The sequence below is a fragment of the Anomalospiza imberbis genome, chromosome Z (assembly GCF_031753505.1).
Source record: "Anomalospiza imberbis isolate Cuckoo-Finch-1a 21T00152 chromosome Z, ASM3175350v1, whole genome shotgun sequence".
In the NCBI taxonomy this organism is placed as follows: Eukaryota; Metazoa; Chordata; class Aves; order Passeriformes; family Viduidae; genus Anomalospiza; species Anomalospiza imberbis.
The window spans coordinates 48,078,495-48,097,627 of record NC_089721.1 but is presented as its reverse complement, the minus strand read 5'-3'; the positions used below and the strand labels follow the sequence as shown (position 1 = coordinate 48,097,627).

Below are 19,133 nucleotides of genomic sequence, written 5' to 3'. Positions count from 1 at the left end.
ATTTCATATGTGTCCCTTTTTTACATTTACAACATTCTGTAGCAACCTACACATTCCTTTATTATTTAAACTATTTATGTTCTGTAGCACTTACAAGTCACTCCCTCAATTTCCTTAATTTTTAAAAGTTAATCTTTTGAGAGAAAAAAAAACATAAGTTGAAATTCACAACACCTAAACAGACAAAATTACAAAAGCATTAAATTTCCTACAGCAAACCATTGAAAAAAAGTCAAAGGATGGCTGACTCTCTGCCAGAACACTATACATCCCCTTTTCCCTGCTCTGAGCTGGCACGGCACAAGGGCCTCCTCAGGCGCAAGCGTCTCCTCTCCAGTCTTCCAGCTCTTGCTTGGCTGAGGTGATCAGAGCAGCCAGGCTGGAGGCTGGCTCGCCTGAGGTCACAAACGGATGCTGCCAGAAGAAAAACCAACATGAAAGGAACCGTTACTTTCCATGATCCCATCCTCACGGGCCCAAGCAGGATTCCTTGGCTATCAGAACGACACACCAAGAGGACCGAGGGCAGCCCATTCCGCGTGGGCCCTTCCTGTCCTGTAACCTGTCTCACCCACGTGACCCACACTCCTCTTGATCCCTTGATGCAGGTGTCCTCACGGGGCTTTTTGCCCCTTTGCTTTTTCTTACCTGCAGGAGTTCCTGGGCAGACCAGCGCCTGTCCTCGTCTGCCTGCAGGCAGCAGCGCAGAAAGTCGCGCAGGAGAGCCGAGTGGTGCTTGGGGTTCTGCAGTTTTGGGGGCCCGTTCCTTTCTATCAGCTCAAAAACCTACAGCACATGGATGGAAGAGGACACTCTGCCTGCTCCTTTCCTAGCCGCAACAGCTCTCCCCACACAGAGCCCCCTTTCTAAGCTGCACCTTACCCTGGGACGGGCTTCCCTCTCGTAAGGAGCTTCCCCTTCCACCATTTCCAGCCCCATGATCCCCAGGGACCAGATGTCCACTTTGGGGCCATAGGCTTCTCCTCTCACCACTTCCGGTGCCATCCAGCTGGGCGTGCCAACGCTGGAGCTGCGCTTGCTGCGCTCAGGGCTGAGCTGAGCACAGAGGCCAAAGTCAGCTGAGGAGAAAAACAAACCCTGTCAAAGCCAGCTACCACTGGCAAACCAGGCTAAAGGATGGCCCACCCCAAGCCTGACAAGGCCGTGCTGAATCTAGCTGAAAACGCAGCCGAGCTCTCCTTCCACGTGGCTGGAGCCAGGGAAATAAGGCATTGGCCATTTCAAAAACACCCTCACGATTCATGAACTGGCTGAACAGCGCTTCTGGGCAAGTGGCAGTCACCAAAAAGCAACCCCAGAGCACACGCAGGGAGCGCTGCACCTGAGCAGGGATACCCACCCAATTTGACTGATCCGTCCATGCCCACAAGAACGTTGTTGCTTTTGATGTCTCTGTGGATGACTTGGTGGGAATGAAGGAAATGCAGTCCTTGCAGGCACTGAGAGAGAAAGAAGGGAGGGAAAGTTAACATTTCAGCATCTGATTTCCTCCTACAATAAAGGAAAGGGCTCTAAGAGATTGACAGCTTTCTCAGGAATTGTGAAGGAGGCTGCACTATCATGGTGCGTTCAAGAGGAAGAGCTTGCTGCTTCAATGCTCTTAGAAGTGTTTTCTATATTTCAAAGTGAAGGCATTGGAGCTTGCACAAGTCCATCCTGCCGTGGGTACCGAGCACGTGACCTTTGGCTGGCGAGCAGCGTGGCAAAGATTTTCTCGGAAGCCCTGTGGCAGCAGAGGAGGAAGTAGCACAATAGACCTGTTTCAGAATCCATCACCATCTGGGCGGCAATGCTATCTTTTGAAGCTGAGGACATCTCTTTTAGCCTTGGCTTGAAATTCTGCCACCTGCATGCGGGCTTAGAATGTCGAGGAAAGTAGGACAGACAGACAGGCTCCAGGCAAACATTCAGAGGCAAAGCTGAGAGGAGGAAACCAGGAAACGAAGCAAGTGAGCGAGCACGAGCGCCAGAGGACAGACAGTAGGGAAGAGTGCAAGAACAGAGCCTGAGGAGTGCGGGGACTCCGACAGGCAGCTCACTTCAGACGAATGCTATTACTTCTCCTCTGTGTCGTGACAGCAGCAGCAAAAGAAAGCCGGGAGCAAGAAATCTCTGCTGTCCTTAACCACCAGTTCACAAGAGCCATCCTGGGCAGGCCGGGGGAAGCAAAAGCGGGATCCCTCACCTCCCGACAGACAGCGCCTATCTGTCCTTCCTCCAGGTACACTGCACTGAGCACATCAAACAACGTGCCGCCGTCCATGAACTCCATCGCCAGCCAGAGCTCCGTATCCACCAGGTAGCTGAAAGAAGCAAACCACAGCATGGAGACAGAGAGAGAGAGAGAGAGAGGAACGGGCCCAGCTCAGTCACCCGAGGGCCTGACCCAGGCTTTTGCAACTGCTGTCCAAGCTACATATGCCAGAAGAGATTCTTCAACACCAGGTGCAAACCCCTCCCCTGCAGAGAAATCATGAACAGCTCCATTTTCTGCTGGTTGACCAAAGGGCGTTGTCACTTCTGGCTTGCACTCTCTAAAGCTACATAGACTAGAGAATATCCCAACCTGTCTAAGTAGCTAACAATATTGGGATTCCTGCTGTCCCTCATGACCAGGATTTCATTGACAGCCAGCTCCTCGGACATCTCCTCAAGCGACATTATCTTGATGGCCACCTAAAAAGACATTGGCGACCATTAACTTGAGAAGTGGCTCCCTGCACGAGAGGGAGACGGAGAGAGGAAGGAGCACGGAGAGAGTGCTTGTGCCATGACACAGCGAGCTGTGCCAAACCGCCTTGTTTCTAGACAGCAGAGCTTAGGAGAAACTCCTGGGGGTATTGACACTTTACCTGTTGTCCTGTGCTGGTGTCGAGGGCTTTATAAACAGCTCCAAACCCCCTAGAAAGAGAATGGCAGCAGAAAAAGCTCTTTCCAGCTGGCAGTGAAAGCAAGCCTAGGCAGGAGATCTCCCCAGGCTGCCTGGACTCCTTAGAAAATGCCTGGCTGTGGCACCTCGTCAGCCGACAGCGCACCAGCCCACCAGCCCTCTGCCATGCAGGGCAGGGTGTCCAAGGGAGCACTGAGCTCCCACAGGAAGACCAAGGCCTTCTGCAAATCTCCAAGGCACACGCCCAGTTAGTTCCATTCCAGTGTTAAGGGGGACTCTCTCTGTGTGAGGGTTTTCACACAGGTGTGCACGTGGGTTGAAATCTGGAGAAGACTAACTTTGAAAACACTGCCTTGTAGAACTGTTATCAGGCAGCTCTTGAGTGGCAAGGTGCTCTTTGAGGCCACACAGACACAGAGGCAGGGGATCTTTCAGCTCCTGCTCCTCAGTGCTGCAAGCGAGACATGGCTAGCATCAAGTTGTCTTTGATGATGCTTCCTGACTGCTCTGACTGAGCAATCCTGAGAGGTGGCAGGAGGCAAAGCCAGAGTCTGACCATGTTTGGAGCTTGCCTGACTTCACGCTTGATATTGCATAAGCTGAAGACCCGGCCCATGGTTTGTTTTATGGAGTAGACGTAACACTTACCCTCGTCCAAGTTCTTCAAATGCCCTGTATTTCTTCATTGGCTCACCCAGACTCACAATGCTCCCTGAGAAAGACAAAAGCCGTGCAAGGAGCTCACTTTCAACCAGAGACGCTGCTCCCCGGACAATCCAAAATGCATCCCCACTGTCAGGAGTTTGAGAGCTGCCTGGGGCCTAGTCACTCGCGACGTGCCAGCCCTTCTGCTCAACCAGAAGCAATCTCTGCTTTTGCCTTTGGCACAGAAGGCAGCCCAGGCAGATCCAAGCCAGGCTCAGCTGCCCCCAGAGGCAGCAGGAACACCCTGAGCACTCCCTCACTGCCTCAAAGCACAACCACAGGTTCTGTTGAGTGCCTCCGAGACTGAGGGGGAACTTCTGGCTGAGCCTACACCGGGAACTGCAGACAACACACTGCTCTGGCAGACAAGAAATACACCAGACGTACTCAGTGTCTTCAGGTCCTGCTCCTCTCTCATCTCGGGCTGCTGGGCTGGGCTGCTGGATGAAGGGCCGGCAGCTGGGGGAGCGCTGGCTGCTGCAGGCGATGCTGGTCCAGCGGCACGCTGAATGGCAGAGCCTGTGTTGAGCTGGGACAAGAAAGGATTGCCCCTCAGAAGGGTGGCTGGTACAGATGCCCCGGAGAGCACACAGCAAAAGCAAGGCTTTCGGAAGATGCTGCCAGCCACCACCAGGCCTCCTCAGCTGGGGAGTTTTGGATGTCCCCTTCTCAAAGGCAATGGGAAAACCACTAAGGCTGCTTTGATACAGCCCCTCATGGCCACTTCCCTGCTCCACCGTTTCGGCTTTCCTGCAAGACCACTGCAGCAGGGGATCAATGGGTTTGAAAAGGTCCAGAAAGAGATCAGAGCACGGCCCCAGAGCCTTGTTCTTCTCCTCCTCCTCCTCCTCCTCCTCCCGTGTTTTCCTTGACAATGAAATCACCATGGAGCTAGCATGCAACTGTCTGATCACAAGTCTGGAGCGTGCCCCTTCTCTGATCTGTTTCACTGATTTCCCCTCTGTATTTCAGGCATTAGGGGGCAGCCCATGGGAGCTGCGTTCCAGCCCTGCTGAGACCCATCCGCCCTTTACAATGTGGAGCCTCCTAGGATTCTCCTCACCAAACCCTGCTCTGACCGTGGGGAAGTCCAGGACAGTCTACTTTATGCCTGAAGCTAATTAGGCCATGGAGAGTGGCTAGTCCCTTTCAGGGACCAGCGTCTCCCAAAATAATCCCGCAAGGCTGTCAACTGAGGCTTTGCACCACTCCGTCCACTGACTGCAGGCAGCCCGCACTGACAGTGGGCACAAGGGGCTCACTTCTACATTGGGAATAATTTAATGCTGCCTCTTGTCTGATCCCAAGAGACATTCTCGGGCCCTCTCAGCATCCCAGAAAAGTGACGCTCAAGTGTCAAAGTTCAGAACCCACTGGCCAGGGGTCCCTGGCTTGGCTGAAGCAGCACTACGTCATGGCAGGCACACAGCCCCCAGCATCTTCAGCCGCGAGCAACGAGGGCTGGGTCATCCAAAGCTTGAAGCTTGGCCCTGCACCACAGGCAGTGCCAAGCTCAGATGCCACTTACTGGCTCTGCAAGTTCAGGCTGTGGAGGGAGAGCAGCTGGAGGCTTGATGTTGTTTTGCTCCTCTTCATCCACTTCCTCAAAAACAGTGTCAGCCAGAGGAGGTGCTGACCCTGTGGTTGAGCCCTGCAGACAGACAGAAGTGAGAGAGACTGGGAACAGCCAATCCTTTCAGGGCTGCTTTCTACTGAGCTGGGAAAGCACCCAGAAGAAGGGCAAATTGTAGACTTGGATACAAGTGGGATTCTGAGTCATGAAAGCCCTATGAAGATGGCTGAATGAGGTGGTACTCCCTCTTGCTGCGCATTTGATCTTCCATGCTGGCTGGAATCAGCAAGACACCTTGGAGCTGTCACATTTGCCTTTCATCTCTTGAAAGGCTCTTCACTGGAAAATTAGGAAGGAGCCAGTGCTCCCTTTGCTACTGCTGATGCCACCAGGCAGTTGGTCTTTCTTTCAGCCGGGCACTCCACACTCTATTACAACAGGCCAAGCCCACAGCTTGCTGCACAGTTCTTACACGCCAGCAACGTCAGAGGTTCCTTTGCTACTCACCAAAGGACAGGCTTGTCTCCATCTGTGTGAGAGGTGACCTGCAGGGAGCAAGGGAAAAGGAACCAGAGGCCCTTAGAAAAGTGCCCTTAGAAAGGGGGCTCCCACAGCACAAGTCATTCCCAACGGAGAGCATTTCCCTTTCCCAACATGCCTCAAGGAGCAACAGCCCTTTCCCACAGCAAGCAAGAGAACAACAAGGACACTATAGTAGGCTCTGTCTACATTTGGGCCTCTTTTGCCAGGAGAGAATAGAAACACGGCCATGGAAATGCCAGTTGTTCTTTAACAGGCTGAGCTTCTGTTCTGCCCAACAGCTCAAGCAGCATTTTCCTCTTCTCTTTCCTGCATTTTATAGATACTTCTTTTAGTTGCATGCACTACTTCCCATCAATTGGCTGAAGACGATACAACAGCAAAGCTTCCACAAAGGGCCCCCTTGCTGTGGCAGCTCTCTGCTGAAGCAGCCCAGGAACAGCTCCTGGGTTCAGCAGCAAACCCTAACTGGATTGGAGTTGGTCCCGCATTGCCAAGGGAATGGCTTTCTTGGCGCACCATAAAAGGGTCAAGTCAGACAGCCAAGGCCTGTGAATGGCAGAAGTTGGAGCAAAAGATGCTTTCCTTCACTCCTGGAGAGAAGCGCAGATGCTCAGAGTACTTCTGAGCATCTCTCCCTGGAGTCTGCAATTTGCAGGTTGTCTTGGTTGAAGCAGCAAGCTTGAGGAAATGACAGACTCCACTGCCACGCGCTGTCCCGTGGGAGGGAACGCAAGCGCTGCAGGTTGCAAATTACATTGCAAATACTCTGCAAATACTCTGCGCCTACCACCCAGTACAGATACCCCCTTCTTAGCTGATACTGCTGGCAGCAGATTTACCAAACCGGTGGCATCTTAATGGCAATTTTGTTCCCAAAAGAAACTTGGTCACTACTGCAGCATAAAGAGCAGAGTGAAGCAAAAGCCAGGTGATGCCAGCCCCAGGAAAAACCTTTACTTACGAGTCAGGTGGATCAGGTAATAGCCAGAATAAGCAAGAGAAAAGACGGTGCAAACCGCGGCACAGACTCGCCCGATCATTTTAGCCGTGCTCTGCGGGTTTGCACACTGAATGCCACCCAAGGGAAAAACCAAGACTCCTCTCGGGGGGCAGGCCGTCTGCTGAGAACTCCTTGATCACAAGGATCCTCCTGCAGGGAGTGAGCGGAAAAGCTGCTCTGGACAACCAGGCCTTGGGTGCACCGGGACATCGCTGTGCTGACAGCACTGTGACGTGGCACCGCTCCCTTGACCTCACAATAGCAGCTGCTCTGGGTTTGTTGTGCCCGGCAACCAAACCTTCTGTACAGTGGATGCAAAAGTAAAGCCTGGGAAGTTCTCCTCGGTCATAAAGCAGCAGAACATGTCCTTACAGTCCATAAGCCAGTGCTCAAGGCACCCCAGGGGAACTCAGAAAACACACCGGCCCAGCCAGCACGCAAGAACCAAAAGCAAGCGTGCTTCTTCTGGCTGGCATCTTCGTTGGTTCTGAAAAGTCAACTTCTTCCGTGACATTTAGGGGAAAAAAGAAGCAAAGTAAATACATTTCCAGGAGTATTGCAGTGTGCAGCTGCTTCTTGAGCACACAGGTGCATGCTGATTGTTGCTCCCACTCTGTTTGGAGCCTGACCTCCCTATGTGGCAGGGAGATGCTGGCTTAGCTCTTGACACAAAGCTCCTCTTGTCCTGCTTGCTCTTGCTTTGGCCATCGAGCCTCCGAACATCCAGAGGAGCTGTGCGGTGATTCTTGGGCTGTCAGAGTTGTGCTGTTTTGGATATCTGGCAGCAGCCTGCAGCCCACTGCTCTGCAATGCCCTGCAGATGTCGAGCCCAAGGAAGGGCCTTTTGGAACAGTCCAAAGCTGCAGTCTCACAGAGGTTTGCCTAGACTCTATGCTTCCTGTAAGATTCCAAGCAGACGTTCAGATAGCCAAATCCCAGTAAAAATCAGATGCAGTCATTCCCCTCTCTGTCAAAATTTCCAGCTCAATCCAGGAATCAGCTGGAAAGTTGAATGGAAGTACTGGGTGGGAGGGGAGGGGGGAAAAAAGTGCATGCGACTCCTCTGGAATTCAACTCTGTTTTCCCATGGAATAATGATCCCTGGCTTAGCTTGCTTTTCTGGTGACTCAGCACAGACCGGTCCTCTGCTGGTGGACAGCACATTGTCTTTAAAGAAGCTTTACAATGGGCTCCTCACACTTCAGATGCTGAGGGTGGCATTTGAAAACCAATGCAATTGCTGAAAGGCCCAGCACTATCTTGAAATTCTGTTGCTGAAAAAACCCTGCAGTAGTTACCCAGAAGAATTGCCTCAATTAGAAAGCATCTCATTTTCCCCATTTCCAAGTCAGCTGACATCAACCAGCCCCTTGTAGGGCTTAGAGAAGGAAGAATGAGACGGTAGCGTGGAAAGCTGAGTGTAGGCCCTCAGACCCACTTGAGCAGAGCGCTTTGGAGCTCCAAAGGTTTAAGAGAGGGAAGCGTTAGGAAGACGCGCCGTTTCTGTTAGCACACGTCCACAACTGGCCTCTGTGCCTCTGCATTCCCAGGATGTGGAGCATGCTTGCTTAAAATGTTGGTGAATGAGGCGAGAGACTGGTCTTTGTGTGGAGCCGCAAAGGTGCCTCAGTGCCATGAAGAGGCTCCAGGGACAGAGACAAAATGGGGCTGAGGACACAGGGCTTAATATGAGGGGAAAAGGGGCAGCTCGGAGGGCCAACGGCAACTGAGTACAAGGGAGGCAGAGGAGGGGCAGCCATGTGGGGAACCAGTGAGGTAACAGGAGCGGAGCATTGCAGTAAACTGAGACCAACAGGGGACAAGAGAGGGGAGAACATTCAAGGGGGAGTTCATATCAGGAAAAAAGGGCGGTTGAACGGGGTGATACCAATAAAACCTGTTGCATTAACATAAGCCTGCAGATGCTTATGGGGTGAGAGAGAGGGGTTGTCTCTCTTTGACTCTGGTCACCGTTCAGGACTGAGGTAGTAGAGCTCCAGCGGCAGGCCTCTGGGCCTCAAGAGTTTCAGCCCTCCTTTATTCTTCAATACCAAGTGATTGCCAGGAAGAACAAACAAGAGGGGCTTGGTCCCTTCTCTTGATACACCAGGAGGTGCAGCTGGAACTGGAGATGCCAGGGCATGGGGGACAAGGTCTCTGCAAGCCAGGTGGGGCGGTGTGGAGCAGCTGTCAGGGGCCAGATGGGGCAGGGCAGGGCAGGGCCCCTCTGTGAAGGGAGAGAGCCTTGGGCCACTCGGAAGCAGTGCAAATCCATGAACGGGAGAGCCCATCCCGAGCGCACAGCTTCGTAGGCACTGCACTGACCAGCTTAGGCACAGCATGACATGGAAGGGAACATTCCAGGGCTCTGGAGGGTTTAGAGTTTTTATGGCCAGTCATGCTGAAACCAAGCGCTGGAACAGAGCATCTTCTGCTTACATCACCATCTTCATCTTCCTCATTTTGTCCTCCAGATGGCTAGTTCAGGCTGCAAGCACGTGGGACATGTGTGCTCCGGATCTGCTGAATCCCAGCTTCTTCTTTGATAGCTTAATTCTTCTTATGACAATTCATTCATTTCTCCTTAAAGGATAATTCTGAGCTTCCCTACATCGACAATACTCTGCTCTTATCTAAACAATGCTTCGTCATGAATGAAGCTTTCTATGGTCTATAGTCCTAACTAAAGACAGCTAAGCTAAGAGACCCTCAAAACATTACATTTCCTATCTACAGCAGAGCTCCTCAACAAAACTCAGGGGATGGCTGAATCTCTGCCAATGCACGATACGTCCCCTTTTGCCTCCTCTGAGCTGGCGAGGCACAAGGGCCTCCTCAGGTACAAGCGTCTCCTCTCCAGTTTTCCTGCACTTGCTCTCCCCAGTTCAGGTAAGCCAAGCTGCTTAGCTCAGCATGCTCTTTGGGCCCCTGAAAGGGACCGTCGAGCTTAGCTACAGCATGGCAGGGAAGGAAGCCTTCCAAAACTCTGGATATTTTAGTTTTATTGCCACTCTGGCTGAAACAAAGTATCCCCTCACTGCTTCTTCATCTTCATCATTCTGCCCTGATCAGGCTGACAGCTTGTAGCGCCTGCATGGTGCAGTTCTGCTGCATCACAGCTTTCCCTCTCACAGCTTAATTCTTATCAGGACAATTCATTCTTTTCTACTTAAAAGATACCTCAGAGCTTCCCTAAATTAACAATACTCTATTCCAAGCTAAACAATCCCCTCTTGTCCAAGCTACCTAGATGCTGTAGTCCATAGAAGTCACTCCCTCAATTTCCTTAATTTTTAAAAGTTAATCTTTTGAGAGAAAAAAACAACAGCAATAAACATTGAACACCATTTTTAATAAAAATGTGTCATTTTAATAAAATGGCAAGGTTACGAAGCCATTACATTTCCTATCTACAGCACAGCTCCTTTTAAAAGTCAGGGGGTGGGCTAACTCTCTGCCGGAACACTATACATCCCCTTTTCCCTGCTCTGAGCTGGCACGGCACAAGGGCCTCCTCAGGCGCAAGCGTCTCCTCTCCAGTCTTCCAGCTCTTGCTTGGCTGAGGTGATCAGAGCAGCCAGGCTGGAGGCTGGCTCGCCTGAGGTCACAAACGGATGCTGCCAGAAGAAAAACCAACATGAAAGGAACCGTTACTTTCCATGATCCCATCCTCACGGGCCCAAGCAGGATTCCTTGGCTATCAGAACGACACACCAAGAGGACCGAGGGCAGCCCATTCCACGTGGGCCCTTCCTGTCCTGTAACCTGTCTCACCCACGTGACCCACACTCCTCTTGATCCCTTGATGCAGGTGTCCTCACGGGGCTTTTTGCCCCTTTGCTTTTTCTTACCTGCAGGAGTTCCTGGGCAGACCAGCGCCTGTCCTCGTCTGCCTGCAGGCAGCAGCGCAGAAAGTCGCGCAGGAGAGCCGAGTGGTGCTTGGGGTTCTGCAGTTTTGGGGGCCCGTTCCTTTCTATCAGCTCAAAAACCTACAGCACATGGATGGAAGAGGACACTCTGCCTGCTCCTTTCCTAGCCGCAACAGCTCTCCCCACACAGAGCCCCCTTTCTAAGCTGCACCTTACCCTGGGACGGGCTTCCCTCTCGTAAGGAGCTTCCCCTTCCACCATTTCCAGCCCCATGATCCCCAGGGACCAGATGTCCACTTTGGGGCCATAGGCTTCTCCTCTCACCACTTCCGGTGCCATCCAGCTGGGCGTGCCAACACTGGAGCTGCGCTTGCTGCGCTCAGGGCTGAGCTGAGCACAGAGGCCAAAGTCAGCTGAGGAGAAAAACAAACCCTGTCAAAGCCAGCTACCACTGGCAAACCAGGCTAAAGGATGGCCCACCCCAAGCCTGACAAGGCCGTGCTGAATCTAGCTGAAAACGCAGCCGAGCTCTCCTTCCACGTGGCTGGAGCCAGGGAAATAAGGCATTGGCCATTTCAAAAACACCCTCACGATTCATGAACTGGCTGAACAGCGCTTCTGGGCAAGTGGCAGTCAGCAAAAAGCAACCCCAGAGCACACGCAGGGAGCGCTGCACCTGAGCAGGGATACCCACCCAATTTGACCGATCCGTCCATGCCCACAAGAACGTTGTTGCTTTTGATGTCGCTGTGGATGACTTGGCGGGAATGAAGGAAATGCAGTCCTTGCAGGCACTGAGAGAGAAAGAAGGGAGGGAAAGTTAACATTTCAGCATCTGATTTCCTCCTACAATAAAGGAAAGGGCTCTAAGAGATTGACAGCTTTCTCAGGGAATTGTGAAGGAGGCTGCACTATCATGGTGCGTTCAAGAGGAAGAGCATGCTGCTTCAGTGCTTTTAGAAGTGTTTTCTATATTTCAAAGTGAAGGCATTGGAGCTTGCACAAGTCCATCCTACCGTGGGTACCAAGCACGTGACCTTTGGCTGGCGAGCAGCGTGGCAAAGATTTTCTCGGAAGCCCTGTGGCAGCAGAGGGGGAAGTAGCACAATAGACCTGTTTCAGAATCCATCGCCATCGGGGCTGCAATGCTATCTTTTGAAGCTGAGGACATCTCCTTTAGCCTTGGCTTGAAATTCTGCCACCTGCATGCGGGCTTAGAATGTCAAGGAAAGTAGGACAGACAGACAGGCTCCAGGCAAACATTCAGAGGCAAAGCTGAGAGGAGGAAACCAGGAAACGAAGCAAGTGAGCGAGCACGAGCGCCAGAGGACAGACAGTAGGGAAGAGTGCAAGGACAGAGCCTGAGGAGTGCGGGGACTCCGACAGGCAGCTCACTTCAGACGAATGCTATTACTTCTCCTCTGTGTCGTGACAGCAGCAGCAAAAGAAAGCCGGGAGCAAGAAATCTCTGCTGTCCTTAACCACCAGTTCACAAGAGCCATCCTGGGCAGGCCGGGGAAAGCAAAAGCGGGATCCCTCACCTCCCGACAGACAGCGCCTATCTGTCCTTCCTCCAGGGACACTGCACTGAGCACATCAAACAACGTGCCGCCGTCCATGAACTCCATCGCCAGCCAGAGCTCCGTATCCACCAGGTAGCTGAAAGAAGCAAACCACAGCATGGAGACAGAGAGAGAGAGAGAGAGGAACGGGCCCAGCTCAGTCACCCGAGGGCCTGACCCAGGCTTTTGCAACTGCTGTCCAAGCTACATATGCCAGAAGAGATTCTTGAACACCAGGTGCAAACCCCTCCCCTGCAGAGAAATCATGAACAGCTCCATTTTCTGCTGGTTGACCAAAGGGCGTTGTCACTTCTGGCTTGCACTCTCTAAAGCTACATAGACTAGAGAATATCCCAACCTGTCTAAGTAGCTAACAATATTGGGATTCCTGCTGTCCCTCATGACCAGGATTTCATTGACAGCCAGCTCCTCGGACATCTCCTCAAGCGACATTATCTTGATGGCCACCTAAAAAGACATTGGCGACCATTAACTTGAGAAGTGGCTCCCTGCACGAGAGGGAGACGGAGAGAGGAAGGAGCACGGAGAGAGTGCTTGTGCCATGACACAGCGAGCTGTGCCAAACTGCCTTGTTTCTAGACAGCAGAGCTTAGGAGAAACTCCTGGGGGTATTGACACTTTACCTGTTGTCCTGTGCTGGTGTCGAGGGCTTTATAAACAGCTCCAAACCCCCTAGAAAGAGAATGGCAGCAGAAAAAGCTCTTTCCAGCTGGCAGTGAAAGCAAGCCTAGGCAGGAGATCTCCCCAGGCTGCCTGGACTCCTTAGAAAATGCCTGGCTGTGGCACCTCGTCAGCCGACAGCACACCAGCCCACCAGCCCTCTGCCATGCAGGGCAGGGTGTCCAAGGGAGCACTGAGCTCCCACAGGAAGACCAAGGCCTTCTGCAAATCTCCAAGGCACACGCCCAGTTAGTTCCATTCCAGTGTTAAGGGGGACTCCCTCTGTGTGAGGGTTTTCACACAGGTGTGCACGTGGGTTGAAATCTGGAGAAGACTAACTTTGAAAACACTGCCTTGTAGAACTGTTATCAGGCAGCTCTTGAGTGGCAAGGTGCTCTTTGAGGCCACACAGACACAGAGGCAGGGGATCTTTCAGCTCCTGCTCCTCAGTGCTGCAAGCGAGACATGGCTAGCATCAAGTTGTCTTTGATGATGCTTCCTGACTGCTCTGACTGAGCAATCCTGAGAGGTGGCAGGAGGCAAAGCCAGAGTCTGACCATGTTTGGAGCTTGCCTGACTTCACGCTTGATATTGCATAAGCTGAAGACCCGGCCCATGGTTTGTTTTATGGAGTAGACGTCACACTTACCCTCGTCCAAGTTCTTCAAATGCCCTGTATTTCTTCATTGGCTCACCCAGACTCACAATGCTCCCTGAGAAAGACAAAAGCCGTGCAAGGAGCTCACTTTCAACCAGAGACGCTGCTCCCCGGACAATCCAAAATGCATCCCCACTGTCAGGAGTTTGAGAGCTGCCTGGGGCCTAGTCACTCGCGACGTGCCAGCCCTTCTGCTCAACCAGAAGCAATCTCTGCTTTTGCCTTTGGCACAGAAGGCAGCCCAGGCAGATCCAAGCCAGGCTCAGCTGCCCCCAGAGGCAGCAGGAACACCCTGAGCACTCCCTCACTGCCTCAAAGCACAACCACAGGTTCTGTTGAGTGCCTCCGAGACTGAGGGGGAACTTCTGGCTGAGCCTACACCGGGAACCGCAGACAACACACTGCTCTGGCAGACAAGAAATACACCAGACGTACTCAGTGTCTTCAGGCCCTGCTCCTCTCTCATCTCGGGCTGCTGGGCTGGGCTGCCGGATGAAGGGCCGGCAGCTGGGGGAGCGCTGGCTGCTGCAGGCGATGCTGGTCCAGCGGCACGCTGAATGGCAGAGCCTGTGTTGAGCTGGGACAAGAAAGGATTGCCCCTCAGAAGGGTGGCTGGTACAGATGCCCCGGAGAGCACACAGCAAAAGCAAGGCTTTTGGAAGATGCTGCCAGCCACCACCAGGCCTCCTCAGCTGGGGAGTTTTGGATGTCCCCTTCTCAAAGGCAATGGGAAAACCACTAAGGCTGCTTTGATACAGCCCCTCATGGCCACTTCCCTGCTCCACCGTTTCGGCTTTCCTGCAAGACCACTGCAGCAGGGGATCAATGGGTTTGAAAAGGTCCAGAAAGAGATCAGAGCACGGCCCCAGAGCCTTGTTCTTCTCCTCCTCCTCCTCCTCCCGTGTTTTCCTTGACAATGAAATCACCATGGAGCTAGCATGCAACTGTCTGACCACAAGTCTGGAGCGTGCCCCTTCTCTGATCTGTTTCTCTGATTTCCCCTCTGTATTTCAGGCATTAGGGGGCAGCCCATGGGAGTTGCGTTCCAGCCCTGCTGAGACCCATCCGCCCTTTACAATGTGGAGCCTCCTAGGATTCTCCTCACCAAACCCTGCTCTGACCGTGGGGAAGTCCAGGACAGTCTACTTTATGCCTGAAGCTAATTAGTCCATGGAGAGTGGCTTGTCCCTTTCAGGGACCAGCGTCTCCCAAAATAATCCCGCAAGGCTGTCAACTGAGGCTTTGCACCACTCCGTCCACTGACTGCAGGCAGCCCGCACTGACAGTGGGCACAAGGGGCTCACTTCTACATTGGGAATAATTTAATGCTGCCTCTTGTCTGATCCCAAGAGACATTCTCGGGCCCTCTCAGCATCCCAGAAAAGTGACGCTCAAGTGTCAAAGTTCAGAACCCACTGGCCAGGGGTCCCTGGCTTGGCTGAAGCAGCACTACGTCATGGCAGGCACACAGCCCCCAGCATCTTCAGCCGCGAGCAACGAGGGCTGGGTCATCCAAAGCTTGAAGCTTGGCCCTGCACCACAGGCAGTGCCAAGCTCAGATGCCACTTACTGGCTCTGCAAGTTCAGGCTGTGGAGGGAGAGCAGCTGGAGGCTTGATGTTGTTTTGCTCCTCTTCATCCACTTCCTCAATAACAGTGTCAGCCAGAGGAGGTGCTGACCCTGTGGTTGAGCCCTGCAGACAGACAGAAGTGAGAGAGACTGGGAACAGCCAATCCTTTCAGGGCTGCTTTCTACTGAGCTGGGAAAGCACCCAGAAGAAGGGCAAATTATAGACTTGGATACAAGTGGGATTCTGAGTCATGAAAGCCCTATGAAGATGGCTGAATGAGGTGGTACTCCCTCTTGCTGCGCATTTGATCTTCCATGCTGGCTGGAATCAGCAAGACACCTTGGAGCTGTCACATTTGCCTTTCATCTCTTGAAAGGCTCTTCACTGGAAAATTAGGAAGGAGCCAGTGCTCCCTTTGCTACTGCTGATGCCACCAGGCAGTTGGTCTTTCTTTCAGCCGGGCACTCCACACTCTATTACAACAGGCCAAGCCCACAGCTTGCTGCACAGTTCTTACACGCCAGCAACGTCAGAGGTTCCTTTGCTACTCACCAAAGGACAGGCTTGTCTCCATCTGTGTGAGAGGTGACCTGCAGGGAGCAAGGGAAAAGGAACCAGAGGCCCTTAGAAAAGTGCCCTTAGAAAGGGGGCTCCCACAGCACAAGTCATTCCCAACGGAGAGCATTTCCCTTTCCCAACATGCCTCAAGGAGCAACAGCCCTTTCCCACAGCAAGCAAGAGAACAACAAGGACACTATAGTAGGCTCTGTCTACATTTGGGCCTCTTTTGCCAGGAGAGAATAGAAACACGGCCATGGAAATGCCAGTTGTTCTTTAACAGGCTGAGCTTCTGTTCTGCCCAACAGCTCAAGCAGCATTTTCCTCTTCTCTTTCCTGCATTTTATAGATACTTCTTTTAGTTGCATGCACTACTTCCCATCAATTGGCTGAAGACGATACAACAGCAAAGCTTCCACAAAGGGCCCCCTTGCTGTGGCAGCTCTCTGCTGAAGCAGCCCAGGAACAGCTCCTGGGTTCAGCAGCAAACCCTAACTGGATTGGAGTTGGTCCCGCATTGCCAAGGGAATGGCTTTCTTGGCGCACCATAAAAGGGTCAAGTCAGACAGCCAAGGCCTGTGAATGGCAGAAGTTGGAGCAAAAGATGCTTTCCTTCACTCCTGGAGAGAAGCGCAGATGCTCAGAGTACTCCTGAGCATCTCTCCCTGGAGTCTGCAATTTGCAGGTTGTCTTGGTTGAAGCAGCAAGCTTGAGGAAATGACAGACTCCACTGCCACGCGCTGTCCCGTGGGAGGGAACGCAAGCGCTGCAGGTTGCAAATTACATTGCAAATACTCTGCAAATACTCTGCGCCTACCACCCAGTACAGATACCCCCTTCTTAGCTGATGCTGCTGGCAGCAGATTTACCAAACCAGTGGCATCTTAATGGCAATTTTGTTCCCAAAAGAAACTTGGTCACTACTGCGGCATAAAGAGCAGAGTGAAGCAAAAGCCAGGTGATGCCAGCCTCAGGATAAACCTTTACTTACGAGTCAGGTGGATCAGGTAATAGCCAGAATAAGCAAGAGAGAAGACGGTGCAAACCGCGGCACAGACTCGCCCGATCATTTTAGCCGTGCTCTGCGGGTTTGCACACTGAATGCCACCCAAGGGAAAAACCAAGACTCCTCTCGGGGGGCAGGCCGTCTGCTGAGAACTCCTTGATCACAAGGATCCTCCTGCAGGGAGTGAGCGGAAAAGCTGCTCTGGACAACCAGGCCTTGGGTGCACCGGGACATCGCTGTGCTGACAGCACTGTGACGTGGCACCGCTCCCTTGACCTGACAATAGCAGCTGCTCTGGGTTTGTTGTGCCCGGCAACCAAACCTTCTGTACAGTGGATGCAAAAGAAAAGCCTGGGAAGTTCTCCTCGGTCATAAAGCAGCAGAACATGTCCTTACAGTCCATAAGCCAGTGCTCAAGGCACCCCAGGGGAACTCAGAAAACACACCGGCCCAGCCAGCACGCAAGAACCAAAAGCAAGCGTGCTTCTTCTGGCTGGCATCTTCGTTGGTTCTGAAAAGTCAACTTCTTCCGGGACATTTAGGGGAAAAAAGAAGCAAAGTAAATACATTTCCAGGAGTATTGCAGTGTGCAGCTGCTTCTTGAGCACACAGGTGCATGCTGATTGTTGCTCCCACTCTGTTTGGAGCCTGACCTCCCTATGTGGCAGGGAGATGCTGGCTTAGCTCTTGACACAAAGCTCCTCTTGTCCTGCTTGCTCTTGCTTTGGCCATCGAAAGCCTCCGAACATCCAGAGGAGCTGTGCGGTGATTCTTGGGCTGTCAGAGTTGTGCTGTTTTGGATATCTGGCAGCAGCCTGCAGCCCACTGCTCTGCAATGCCCTGCAGATGTCGAGCCCAAGGAAGGGCCTTTTGGAACAGTCCAAAGCTGCAGTCTCACAGAGGTTTGCCTAGACTCTATGCTTCCTGTAAGATTCCAAGCAGACGTTCAGATAGCCAAATCCCAGTAAAAATCAGATGCAGTCATTCCCCTCTCTGTCAAAATTTCCAGCTCAATCCAGGAATCAGCTGGAAAGTTGAATGGAAGTACTGGGTGGGAGGGGAGGGGGGAAAAAAGTGCATGCGACTCCTCTGGAATTCAACTCTGTTTTCCCATGGAATAATGATCCCTGGCTTAGCTTGCTTTTCTGGTGACTCAGCACAGACCGGTCCTCTGCTGGTGGACAGCACATTGTCTTTAAAGAAGCTTTACAATGGGCTCCTCACACTTCAGATGCTGAGGGTGGCATTTGAAAACCAATGCAATTGCTGAAAGGCCCAGCACTATCTTGAAATTCTGTTGCTGAAAAAACCCTGCAGTAGTTACCCAGAAGAATTGCCTCAATTAGAAAGCATCTCATTTTCCCCATTTCCAAGTCAGCTGACATCAACCAGCCCCTTGTAGGGCTTAGAGAAGGAAGAATGAGACGGTAGCGTGGAAAGCTGAGTGTAGGCCCTCAGACCCACTTGAGCAGAGCGCTTTGGAGCTCCAAAGGTTTAAGAGAGGGAAGCGTTAGGAAGACGCGCCGTTTCTGTTAGCACACGTCCACAACTGGCCTCTGTGCCTCTGCATTCCCAGGATGTGGAGCATGCTTGCTTAAAATGTTGGTGAATGAGGCGAGAGACTGGTCTTTGTGTGGAGCTGCAAAGGTGCCTCAGTGCCATGAAGAGGCTCCAGGGACAGAGACAAAATGGGGCTGAGGACACAGGGCTTAATATGAGGGGAAAAGGGGCAGCTCAGAGGGCCAACGGCAACTGAGTACAAGTGAGGCAGAGGAGGGGCAGCCATGTGGGGAACCAGTGAGGTAACAGGAGCGGAGCATTGCAGTAAACTGAGACCAACAGGGGACAATAGAGGGGAGAACATTCAAGGGGGAGTTCATATCAGGAAAAAAGGGCGGTTGAACGGGGTGATACCAATAAAACCTGTTGCATTAACATAAGCCTGCAGATGCTTATGGGTGAGAGAGAGGGGTGTCTCTCTTTGACTCTGGTCACCGTTCAGGACTGAGGTAGTAGAGCTCCAGCGGCAGGCCTCTGGGCCTCAAGAGTTTCAGCCCTCCTTTATTCTTCAATACCAAGTGATTGCCAGGAAGAACAAACAAGAGGGGCTTGGTCCCTTCTCTTGATACACCAGGAGGTGCAGCTGGAACTGGAGATGCCAGGGCATGGGGGACAAGGTCTCTGCAAGCCAGGTGGGGCGGTGTGGAGCAGCTGTCAGGGGCCAGATGGGGCAGGGCAGGGCAGGGCCCCTCTGTGAAGGGAGAGAGCCTTGGGCCACTCGGAAGCAGTGCAAAGCCATGAACGGGAGAGCCCATCCCGAGCGCACAGCTTCGAAGGCACTGCACTGACCAGCTTAGGCACAGCATGACATGGAAGGGAACATTCCAGGGCTCTGGAGGGTTTAGAGGTTTTATGGCCAGTCATGCTGAAACCAAGCGCTGGAACAGAGCATCTTCTGCTTACATCACCATCTTCATCTTCCTCATTTTGTCCTCCA

The 19,133-nt window shown here is 52.5% G+C and overlaps 2 protein-coding genes across 2 annotated transcripts; both read right to left on the bottom strand.

Annotated features, from left to right (window-relative positions):
* Positions 1-255: 255 nt before the first annotated feature.
* LOC137465109 (serine/threonine-protein kinase PAK 3-like) lies at positions 256-5,261 on the bottom strand (the record flags this gene model as incomplete). The annotated part of the gene is made up of 10 exons (XM_068176868.1): positions 256-414; positions 649-786; positions 883-1,079; positions 1,361-1,460; positions 2,207-2,324; positions 2,588-2,697; positions 2,874-2,922; positions 3,560-3,623; positions 4,004-4,145; positions 5,145-5,261. Coding segments are annotated over 10 exons (1,137 nt in total), but the record flags the coding sequence as incomplete, so codon positions are not given.
* Positions 5,262-10,216: 4,955 nt separating this feature from the next.
* On the bottom strand, positions 10,217-15,213 carry LOC137465145 (serine/threonine-protein kinase PAK 3-like; the record flags this gene model as incomplete). The annotated part of the gene is made up of 10 exons (XM_068176935.1): positions 10,217-10,349; positions 10,584-10,721; positions 10,818-11,014; positions 11,296-11,395; positions 12,143-12,260; positions 12,522-12,631; positions 12,808-12,856; positions 13,494-13,557; positions 13,938-14,079; positions 15,073-15,213. Coding segments are annotated over 10 exons (1,161 nt in total), but the record flags the coding sequence as incomplete, so codon positions are not given.
* Positions 15,214-19,133: the final 3,920 nt, after the last annotated feature.